Below are 12,064 nucleotides of genomic sequence, written 5' to 3'. Positions count from 1 at the left end.
CCTTGAGCTGAAGAGCTGAGGGACAGCGCCCAGGCCCAGAGTTCAAGCCCCATGACCGGACCCAAAAAAAAAAACTTTAATTTTTCCCAATATCTTATTTATATGTTAAAAAAAGCAGAATTCAATAGTATCCTATTTGGAAAAGTGAGAAGCTGAAACAACTTCTTTAGTCCACAAACTTTATGAAAATGATGGAAATTGTTAGAATTCATATAGTGAAAGTACATTTTCTCTATGCAAACTGTCTTTTTCAGATTCTAAACAAATCTGTGCTCATGGAGACTGACTCTGTACAAGCCACATTATGTCAAGAAAGAAAAAAAGACCCAATAGAAATGTTACATTCTGGGCAGCTGATAAAAGTCTGTGCCCCAATGGTTCGTTATTCAAAGTAAGTGTTCAATGGCCAGTGAACCAGGACATAATTTCCCTTCTGTGCTCTGGTCTTTTAAAAGTATTTAGAGACCACTCAGTAAGTGAGATCTTCAATTTCCTAGATTTGGTTGGAATCCTGATCTAAAGTCCTCATGCTGCCACACAACTAACTAGTATGTGTAGTCCTGACATTCTGTCTCCTCTTTCTAACACCTAATCTCATCCTAACACATTTTGGTAGGTATGTAGTAATACCTCATTTTGGCTTTAATTTGCTTTTCCTTAATGGCCAGTGATGTTGAACACCTTTTTACGTGCTTATTTTTCATGTATATTTTTGTTTGTTTGGTTTGGTTACCATCCATATATTTTTTTTTCTTTCTCTCTTTCTTTTTTTGGCGGTCGTGGGACTTGAACTCTGGGCCTGGGCACTGTCCTTCAGCTCAAGGCTCAAGGCTAGCACGCTACCACTTGAGCCACAGCACCACTTCCAGGTTTATTTCTGCTTATGTGGTGCTGAGGAATTAAACCCAGAGCCTCATGCATGTGAGACAAGCACTCTACCACTGAGCCACCTTCCCAGCCCCCATATATTTTTAAAGAGATATTTCTATCTCTTTGGCCTAAATTTTAATTAAATTATTTGTTTTAAAAACTGTTGAAGTTTCTAAATTTTTTGTTATAAAATACATATCACAGAGCACACTTTTTTCCATTTACTGGATATAGACTCAATATCCTAAGGCTATTCAAGTTACTCCAGCCCAATTTTTTTGAAAATCCTTCTCTATACAATTATGTTTTGCTTCTTGACCAAAACAAAAATCAGGGTTTGTTAATTTTTTGCACTGATTTATATGTCCATCCTTCTACCTGCACCACAGGGTATGAATTACTGTATGTGTAATAAGTTTTGACATTAAGGACTTGATCCTTCTGGTTTTACTTCAGCAATTCTTGTTTATTCCCTTTCTACATAATAGTACTCTGGAGGCTGAGATTCAGAGGCTCATAGTTCAAGTCCAGCTCTAGACAAAATTTTCATGAGACTTCATCCTGACCAGTAAAAAACTGGGAAAAGTAACACATGCCTGACATCTCAGGTCTGCAGGAAACACAAATAAAAGAATGAAGGTCCAGGTCAATTTGAGTAAAAAGCAAGACCCTATTGCAAAAATAACCAAAGCAGAAAGGGTTGGGAGCATGGCTAAAGTGATAGAACACAAGACTGGCAAGCACATGGCCCAGTACCACAAAAGAAGGAAACAAATGAAGAGGGAATGAGAAAGAGAGGAGCACACCTAGGGTAAAGATTGTGTGAAACTTGTATATCAGTTGTGTTTTGGAAACTCAATTTTTTTCATGAGCAGTTCCATATAGGGTAATATTTTTAGTTTTGGTGTCTATATATTCATTACAAGTATGTAGAAATACAGTTGATTTTTGAGTATATATCTTACATTGTGCAAACTTGAGCTTGACTTTCTGATTGTCAGGGGTTCTTTTGTAAATTCCTTACTATTGTCTTTATAAATAGTCTTGTCATTTACAAACAGGGACAGTTCTATTTCTTCCTTTTGACCATGTCTTTTTTTTCTCATGCCTTATTGTACTGACTAGAAGTTTCATCACTATTGAATGAGGATGATTAAGTGCAGATAGCCTTTCCTTCCCAAGAAAAAAGCATTATACTGGATTTTTTGCAAATATTCTTTATGAAGTGAGAAAGTTCCTCTCTAGTGCTCTTTTCTTGAGATTTTTTTTTTAAATCATGAGTAGGACTATTTTGTCATTGCTGTTTCTGCATTATTTGATGTTAACATATACTGTAGGCAGTAGTGAAAGTTCCCATTTCACATTGGTTGGGTTGTTCTCATAACTTCAGGGCAGTCCTGGAAGTCTTGGCTTTCCACAGGCTTCTCACAGCACACCTAGCTGGGAGGGAGAGAGTGCCTTAGTACTGTTTAGAAGATATGGGAGTATAGATTCTCTCACATTGTTTCCACTGATCTAGTATAGATGAACTTTCCAGATCCCTACAACCTTCTTGTACACTGTGATAGTGGATATTGGAGTACCTTGCTATAGCCTTGGAAGGGTAGAAGTCTGGGTTCCTCACTCAACTTTTCCAGGTAGTGCTGAGACCATAGTTTCTTCTATAGTAGTTCACTGGAGTAGAACAATATTGTCCAAAAGCTTTCTATCTTCCTAGACTTTCCCTTTCCTAGCCCTTTGATTAAAGAGAACACTTCTGTGTGGCTGCTTTATGTATACCTACTGGTGATTGCAGTTGGCCATATCTTAGGCAAAAAGAAACATGCCACCCTCCCAGTTCTTAGGACCTGAGGTCATTAAGCCTATCTGCCCTGTTTACCTTTCAGAGTTTTCCTATGATTGCTTTTTATTTAATATCCAAGGTTCTTAGTTATAAATTGCAGGAAAACTAGGAGGAAGTATACCTACTCCATCTTTACATAGAACTTTCCCTGCTAAATATTTAATAATTAACCAAATCAATGTGCAAATTCACATTATAATGTTTTCTAAATGCATGATTAAAGTTTTATGTGCTGACAGGTTGGCTTTTAGAACACTAGTAAGAAAATACTGCTGTGATTTGTGTTATACACCAATGATAGTGGCTGCTGATTTTGTCCGATCTGTAAAAGCCAGAGACAGTGAATTTACCACCAACAGAGGTATGTGAAACTGTTTGCTGACTTTTTAAAGCTTAACAAAAAAGATAATATTTTACTGTCTTTTGTATTTTAAGTGCCATAATGCTTAGTAAATAATGCCTCTTAGTCGTCTGTAACACTGTAAAGACTGCCTTTTATAAGGTCTGACCTTCCTGGACTATTAAAATAAATTCCTGTCTCACTGCTCCTAGTCTTGTCCCATTCCAAAGAATCCTCCAAATAGCCCAAAGAAACCTCTGTCTAAAATGTAAACTTGTTCACGTTTATTTCCTGCTTGGAACTGGGTATATAAGGTAGTGGTTTTCAGTGTGATCCCTAGAAGAGAGGCATTACTATCTTATGGAAACTTGTTATAAATGAACTTTTTTTTTTAACCTCACTAACCTTACTAAATGAGGGTGGTAATCCAGTAGTGTATTTTTAAAAAGCCATCCAAACAATGATGGACTTGCTAATGGTTGAGAACCATTAAATTAAAGACTAAAATTCCTGTACCAAGGATAATATGCAAAGTCCTCACGATCCACTAAACTTTATTCTTAAAAAAAAATAAAAATAAATTAACTAAGTATCTGAACATGCCTTGTACTCTCCCACTTCCCTACCTAGAATATTCTTCTACTCGTGCCTATCCTCTCTGGCAACCTGTCAAAAGTTAATCCAACTGTCAGTTTGTACCCAAAGAACCTTTTCTGATTACTCTCTACTTGTGCCCTCTCTTATAAGCACAAGCTCTATTGTTGTACTTAGAGCTGTTGTACTATATTATCCTATATCCTTCCCTCTCCATCTATGTTATGGGCTCCTTAAAAGCTGGAGCTACCGGGCACCGGTGGCTCACACCTGTATTCCTAGCTACTCAGGAGGCTGAGATATGAGGATCCCAATTCAAAGCCAGCCCAGGCAGGACAGTCCGTGAGACTTATCTCCAATTAATCACCAGAAAACCAGAAGTGGCGCTGTGGCTCAAGTGGTAGAGCACTTGCCTTGAGCTGAAGAGCTGAAGGACAGCGCCCAGGCTGAGTTCAGACCCCACACCGACCAAAAATAAAAAGCTGGAGCTGTAGAATAACTTGATTTGTATTTTTATTATCTAACAGTGTTGAAAATAGAGCAAGAAATGATAGTTACATTAAAATTCTGTAACTAGGTACAAAAGGGAAAAGAAAACATAAAACTTTACCATCACAGATATGCAAATCACTGGATTGCTATAGAAAACTTGGATTACAATAACTGAGGTAATGACTTAAGCACCTGAGTTTGGACACACACCCAGTGAATCTCCTATATGTCCTTCTCACAAAAGCCTTTGAAATGTTAAAAATACATATTCCATAGTTTGTTAAGTAAATGAAGGTGTGGGAAGAATTTGTTCTAGGGAAGCTCTGGTACATTTGGCTACATTAATTTTCAACTTTTATATCTAAGTGCACAAGTTCACTGAAAAAGAACTAGAAAAAATTATGATAGTCAGCATGGCTAACTTATTTCCTAAAAAACATTATAGTTGATAAATTATTAGTTGATAATAAAAAATAACAGAATTGCACATAGAGAATGTAAAAAAAATGAGCTCATGGCAATATACCAGTGGTAGATACAGACTATAAGTTATTAAAAAAAACCTTCATAGTAGATAATTTTATAATACTTGTCACAATGTTAAATGTCTATTCACTGTACTTATCAGAATTTGCCATAGTAATATACTCACAAAAGCATGTGTACAAGAATGTTTTTATGGGGCTGGGAAGGTGGCTCAGTGGTAGAGTGCTTGCCTTGCATGCATGAGGCCCTGGGTTCGATTCCTCAGCACCACATAAGCAAAACAAAAAAAGCCGGAAGTGGCGCTGTGGCTCAAGTGGTAGAGCGCTAGCCTTGAGCTGAAGAGCTGAGGGACAGCGCCCAGGCCCAGAGTTCAGGCTCCACAACCGGACCCAAAAAAGAATGTTTTTATTACAAGAGTCACAAATAATAATCTAGAAATAGTATACTGTTCCATCCTTACAATGGAATGTGCCACTATCTAGAAGTTCCATCTGAATGCCTCTCTTAGGAGAGAAAGAATATGTAAGAAATGAAGAGTGGTAGGCATAGCAGTATCTATATAACATTCACATTCATTTTTACTTCATATACTTAGAATAATTCAGGAATGTGTTGCTAATTCCCATTTTTAGAAAGGGATTCTCTTCAACAAGTATTGGAAGATTTCACCAAGTGTTGACTTTTCAGTTTAAGAAATTTTTGAATTTTTCTTACTATAAATTACTTTTAACTAAAATGTTCCTTTAATCTTATTTGCACAAATGTTCATTTGGCTAAAAATATTGTCATTTTGTCTGTTTCATACATTACAGTGATGTGTGTGTGTGTGTATGAGAGATTTTCTTTTTCTTGTGGATTTTAACATTGAGCTATTCATTTTATCAGGTGATTGCCCATTGATTGTTCAGTTTGCTGCTAATGATGCAAGACTGTTATCTGATGCTGCTCGTATAGTCTGTCCTTATGCGAATGGAATAGACATTAACTGTGGTTGCCCTCAGAGGTAAAACTCAAAGAAATTGTAAATTTTTCAAAACAGGGAAAAGAAAAATTGGGTCAGGGAAGGTAGGTCAGTTGTAGAGTGCTTGCCTTGCATGCATAAGGCCCTAGGTTTGATTTCCCAGCACCACATAAGCAGAAAAAGCCAGATGTGGCACTGTGGCTCAAGTGGTAGAGCGCTCACCTTGAGCTGAAGAGCTGAGGGACAGCGCCCAGGCCCAGAGTTCAAGTCCCATGACCAACAAAAAAAAAAATTGTAAACATGGCAAAGTACCTTTCTAATTTTTCAAAAATTAAAAAGGACATGAAGCACCAGGTTTCTAAACAGGAAGAGATGAAAAATACAGGACAAGTGATGCTCTAGAAACATAACTGAAAGGTCTTTACTGGTGGCCAAAATGATGTATAGACCCTTCAGAGGTATTTCCTTTCTCTCATCACTAGCATGTTTTGGTGAATCTGTCTAATCATCAAGTAGTTAAATCTAATGTTTATGGCAGTCCATATTGTTGTGGATTGTGGTTATGGATTAGTATCATTGCTAAGCCAGATATGCTTGCTCTAAAAATCAATTCTATTATTTGGGAAATACCATATTTTTCCCCAAGTAATTTTCCTTACAGAAGCACCTTATAATAATCACCTCCTCTCCCCTCCCCGCCCCCCAATATCACAATTACTTGATTAAGTAACTGGGTTTGACTAGGATACACTTAATCTGACAATAATGTCTCTGCTGTGCTGGCATTGTGTTAGAATTATCTGTCAATACTTCAAAATGTGTCCAAAGAATAAAGTAAGGGTTTTAAGTGAAGGATAATCCAAATTAGATTAGACATATTTATATACTCATTAGGAGCATTAAGTAGGCTGATTAGTGGTATTGGAATGCTGTAAGCCAAAAATATCTTACTAGTATTGAGACTAATAAAATCTCTTGTTATACACAATGAACATCAAATTTGGAATTTTAAAAATTTGAAGTAATTGTGGATAATTACAAATACTTAAATCTGTTTGCATGAATGAATTGTTCAATATTCTCACTTGCCAGAGAAAATGCCTTTCCCGCAGAACTTTTTGAACTAGGAATGTGTTTCATAACAACATTGATCCACTTAGAAATGTTAGTCTATGAATTTTGAAAATCTGCCTTATTCTCAATATCTAGGGATATTTCAGTGCTTTTAGATTTTCTCCCTCCCTTCTAGCTGCTTACAATCCATTTCTTATATTTGCTCTATTAGGTGGGCAATGGCAGAAGGTTATGGAGCTTGCTTAATAAACAAACCAGAGCTTGTTCGAGATATGGTGAAACAAGTTAGAAATCAAGTGGAAAACCCCAGGTTTTCAGTTTCGATTAAAATAAGGTAAAAACAATATTTTAATCTATTGACATGATAGTCAATTACTTAGGAAATAAAGCAACATTCATTTTGTATAGTGATATAGGAATGTTTGTCCTGTTAGCTGGCATATGGAAAACTTGAAACAAGACATACTCCTGTGTAATTCTGAATATCTTTTTATTTTAACAAAAATTTTAATATCTCTATTAAAAGATTTCACTAATCCTCAACATTTTAAAGTACTATTAATACTACTAAATATATGCAGTACTGAGTAAGAAATAGGAAAGATTTTTTGCACTTAAATTTTACAAAACAAACCAACAGTCCATTTTTTATTGTTGTCAACACATTTATTTCCAGATAAAGTTTTTATGTTCTTCCATTTAGGGGTTGGGACTTGCACTTCAAAAGTTAAGTTAGCATTTTCCCATTCATCTGTGACAGTACTTTGACAGTCCTTGATTTCCCAAAGCCAAAAGGGAGAAGCAGCAGGTAGAATAAAATTTGTCATCTTATTATTATCAATAGTGAAATAACTAAATATTAGGTCTTGGGTAGGAACTGATGCCTGAACAAACCTCATTAATGGTGGCATGGAGTAATATACCAAAGATAACTAAATAACATGAGGGTGAACTACAGTTTCAGTTAATTTTAGCATTGAAATTTGTGTATGACAGATAAGTATAATTTTGAAATTGTAGGATCCATGATGACCTTACAAAAACTGTAGATCTTTGTCGAAAGGCTGAAGCAACAGGAGTTTCCTGGATTACAGTCCATGGAAGAACTACTGAAGAAAGACATCAGCCAGTCCACTATGATGCCATTAAAATGATAAAGGAAAATGTGTCTGTACCTATAATTGCTAATGGAGATATTAGAAGCTTAAAAGAAGCAGAAAATGTGTGGCAGATTACTGGAACAGATGGTAAGAATAAGTTACTTGGATTTAAAAAAAAAAAGTGAAAATAGAGGACTGATGTTTGATTTTCATTATTTATTTAATAATGAGCCATATTTTTCAGCTCAAGAATATTTTTAAATGCTAGTAATTCTCCTTAGAAATGATAGATTATCTGCTACCATTATATCTAGTGGCCAGTTAATAATCTTCTAGATAGCCTATTAGGAAAACACATGGATTTAAAATGATAGTTAATGAATTTGAATTACCACAGACGCCAAAGTAACACCAGGATTTCCATGTAGTTTCATTATATTATTGGCATGCTAAGCCCTATTTTGACTATTGAATGATGAAAGAATGAACTTCACTTTAAGGAGTCTAATTCAGGATAATCGGGATTTTCCCTAAAGAAAATCAAAGACCTAGGCTAGACTTCTTTGATTGCTTAATATGAAACTCTAAAGAAAAAAGAATTGTATAAGTACATGTTTATTTTCCTTGGTTAACAAGGGGTACCTTAATTAATCAGACTAATTTGTAATGAAGGCCTTGTGAATCCTTGTAATATTATTTGATTTTTTAGTATTCTCTGTTTCATTGTATCAGAATAACCATGTTTCAAATATGGTGTGCTTTACTTTGTAGGTGTAATGGCTGCAAGAGGACTTTTAGCCAACCCAGCCATGTTTGCTGGATATGAGGAAACCCCACTGAAATGTATCTGGGACTGGGCTGACATTGCTCTTGAACTTGGAACTCCTTTTATGTGTTTCCATCAACATTTAATGTACATGATGGAAAAAATAACTTCAAGGCAGGAAAAAAGAATATTTAATGCTCTGTCAAGCACATCAGCAGTTTTAGATTACCTTACAGACCATTATGGCATTTGACTGGACTTTCTAAATTATTTTAACTGTAATTTTTTTTGTCTTTTCTTTTTTGGTACTGGAGATCAAACCCAGTTGCACTTTGCTAGGTAAGCACTTTGCCACTGAGTTACATCCCAGCCCTAAATCATTTTAATATATACTTTTATACCAACAATGAAACTATGCAAGATCACATCTTGGCTTTTATTTTAAATCAGTAGTTCTCAAAGTTTAGTGCACACCAATTCCTCAAGCTAGGTACTGGTGGTTCACATGTAGCTACTGATGAGGCCAACTCACGCATACATTTGAGATCCCTTCTTGGCTAATAACTGTGTGCAAGCCTGTTATTCCAAGCTATGTGGGAAGCTGGACTGGTTACAGGCTAGTCTAGGCAGAAGGTCACAGGAAAGCTGGTTATAATAGTGTATACCTGTCGAAGCTCTAGTGGGAAGCATAAAACAGATGTTAGCCTTTGCAAAAATTGAGATCCTATGTCAAAAATAACCAGTACAGCTGGGCTCACTTCTGTAATTCTAGCTACTCAGAAGGCTGAAATCTGAGGATCATGGCTTGAGTCCAGCTCTGGCAGAAAAGTTCCTTATCTCCAGTTAACCAGCAAAAAGCCAAAAGTGGAGGTGTGCTCAAGTGTCTGAAAGCTAGCCTTGAGCAAAAAGCCAAGTGAGATTATGAGGCCCATAGTTCAAACCCCCAGTACCAGCACCAAAAAATAAAAAGTAAAAATAACCAATACAAAAAAAAGCTTGTTGAGCCATTCCTCAGCAGTAGACTACCTGCCTATCAAGTGTGAGGCCAGGAGTCAAACTCCAGTACACTGAAGGGAAGAAGGAACACTTTTTAAAAGTCAGGCCCCTATCCTATCCTCAAACGATCTTGGATCCATTCTTACATAAAGCCAGAGTTTTATTTTAAAGAGCCAGGTAGTACAAATATCCTGGTGGTCCTAGGTCCAAACATTGACAGATTCTACTCTGGATCTCTATACATGGAGCAGAGGGTTCTAAAGAATCATGTTTTTAACCTTTTTAAATAAATATTTTGGCACTAAAGTGTGACTCATATCTACAAGTTAACAAGAAGTTTGTGTGTGTGTGTGGTGTGTGTGTGTGTGTGTGTGTGTGTGTGTGTTGGTCCTGGGGCTTGAACTCAGGGTCCTGATTCTGTTCCTGAGCTTTTGTGCTCAAGGATGGTGCTCTACAATCTGAGCCACAGCACCACTTCCAACTTTCTGGTGAAAAGTCTTGTCCAGGTTGGCTGCGAACCCTATTCCTTCGACCTCAGCCTCTTCAGTACCTAGGATGCCTAGCAAGAAGTGCATTCTTCGTAAGTGCAGAGAAGCAGTAGAGCAAGTGCCAATCCATAGGATGCCAAAAAGAACAAGAAATTCTGAATTTTACTCAGGGCTTACATTAAAATTTTATATTGGAAAATTAAACTGATAAACTAATTATATACCTTAAGGTATTAGGAATTTTGTGTGAGGGGATATAAATGTGGTGTTATCTATAATTTAAGATTCCACACAAGTCTTAAGTGATATCAAATTTAGTACATTGCAAGCATTCGAGGCCCTTACAGGAATGAGAGTTTGATAAATATACCTGTAACTAGATTACAGTTCTTCAGCATTTAACTATGAAAAATTTAGTAGCTAATGTAAAGGTGATTATATTTGAAATGCTTTCTACAGAATTGTTGCCAAGTTTTAATTTTAAAAACTAATTTTCATTCTCTGTTTTTAATGTTGTTACTTTTATGCCTCTTAGCAATGGATAATAATAGCAACTTGCAAACTCCTGGGGTTTGGAAGTGTATAGTAAGTTTTGTTATTGGTGAATGTGCTCTATCAGTATTAGCTGAGGTTAAACTAAATTCACTCATTTATTACCCAGTTATCAACAGTAAAAGTATTAAGGAGACAACTAAAACTGCTGGATAGTTTGAGACTATCAAATGAATCATTTGGTGGGGGGGAGGGGAGGGTCCGGTCGTGGGGCCTGTACTCTGGGCCTGGGCGCTGTCCCTCAGCTCTTCAGCTCAAGGCTAGCACTCTACTACTTGAGCCACAGCGCCACTTCTGGCTTTTTTCTTTTTGCTTATGTGGTGCTGAGGAATCGAACCCAGGGCCTTATGCATGCAAAGCAAGCACCCTACCGCTGAGTCAGCTTTCCAGCCCCCCCAAATGCATCATTTTTTAACGGAAGCATTGTGCTGCCTCACTGCTTTCACTTTTCAATTAATGCGTTTTAAAAATTAACTGGCATTTTCATTTGGTAGGAATAGTGTAAAAACAAATATAGGCAGGACAATGTTCAGTCTTCCCAAGAAGACATTTCTGATGCAGTCCATATGGGGGGAGGGGGAGGCCTTATCTAATAATTTGAGAATACATTATTCACACATTTTGAAAATCTGGAAAATAGTGCTTAAATAACTATACCCATACAGTATCCTGGAGTTCACTGCCTCTTCCTAGTCTATGGACAAGCCTAAGTACAGATCTCAAGAACAGAATGTTGCACACACACGGGGATGAGCCTCGGCTTTGTTCTCATAGCTCAACGCTGTTCCATGGCCTACTGACCACCCCGTCTGGGGACCCCTCCTGGTTCTCAAGAAAACCACCCCTGACCTTAACTGAAAGTGCAGGGCAGTCAGCGTCAGAAGGATTTCCCCTCCCCTAAGTCCCAAACAGGACATTTGCATTATAAAGCCTCAACAGGATAGGACAAAGAACTGCCACAGATCTCACCTTCCAATGTATAGAACCCTGAACCCCACTTGCTCCCCGCCCCCAGCTCCCTGTTCGTACGAACCCCTGGGCTCGGGCTACAGGGGGTCCCTCTGCAGCCCTGACTAAAGCCTGTTCTGGTCTGTTGAGGTCCGCTTGATCTTTCCTTGACGAGCCCGGGTCCCGACCCCGTAGGTAAACAGCTCAGTCCCGGACGTGGAGAAGTTTGCACCCGAGACAACTAGCGTTTCTGTCTGCCCGGGCCCTTCGCGGGCTCCAGCCAGCGGAGCTCTTCCGGGAAGCTTCCGTCTGCCCTTCCGCCCCCGGCCTCGGAGCACCGCGAAGCCAACCCCGCCCCGCAAGTTGCACCCGGGGGAGCCCCACCGTGGCGTCCGAAACTCCGTCGCCCTCGGACCCCGCCCCCAATTAGGAAACAATTGCCGCCAATAAACGCCGTCGCGCCGCCTGTGACCTCACGTGGGGGGGGGGACGTCTGACGTCCGCGGGTCGGCGGCGCGGACCTGCGCGGGGACCGGGCGGGCGGCCGCGGGGTG

General features: G+C 38.3%; 1 protein-coding gene across 2 annotated transcripts in view; it reads left to right on the top strand.

The window, feature by feature from the left end:
* The window catches only part of Dus4l (dihydrouridine synthase 4-like (S. cerevisiae)), a 12,259-nt gene extending 3,399 nt beyond the window's left edge, over window positions 1-8,860 (top strand). For both annotated transcript variants that reach the window (XM_013034739.1, XM_013034740.1), the window contains 6 exons: window positions 255-391; window positions 2,953-3,074; window positions 5,511-5,628; window positions 6,872-6,994; window positions 7,681-7,907; window positions 8,532-8,860. In XM_013034739.1, coding sequence (XP_012890193.1) covers window positions 276-391; window positions 2,953-3,074; window positions 5,511-5,628; window positions 6,872-6,994; window positions 7,681-7,907; window positions 8,532-8,779 — 954 coding nt within the window. In that variant the 5' untranslated portion in view covers window positions 255-275 and the 3' untranslated portion in view covers window positions 8,780-8,860. The remainder of the gene's footprint in view (window positions 1-254; window positions 392-2,952; window positions 3,075-5,510; window positions 5,629-6,871; window positions 6,995-7,680; window positions 7,908-8,531) is intronic.
* The last annotated feature ends 3,204 nt before the right edge of the window (window positions 8,861-12,064 follow it).

Source organism: Dipodomys ordii, unplaced genomic scaffold, assembly GCF_000151885.1.
Source record: "Dipodomys ordii isolate 6190 unplaced genomic scaffold, Dord_2.0 Scaffold195, whole genome shotgun sequence".
Taxonomy (NCBI): domain Eukaryota; kingdom Metazoa; phylum Chordata; class Mammalia; order Rodentia; family Heteromyidae; genus Dipodomys; species Dipodomys ordii.
Note: the sequence above shows the minus strand (reverse complement) of the source record. Positions and strands in the feature narration are given on the sequence as shown.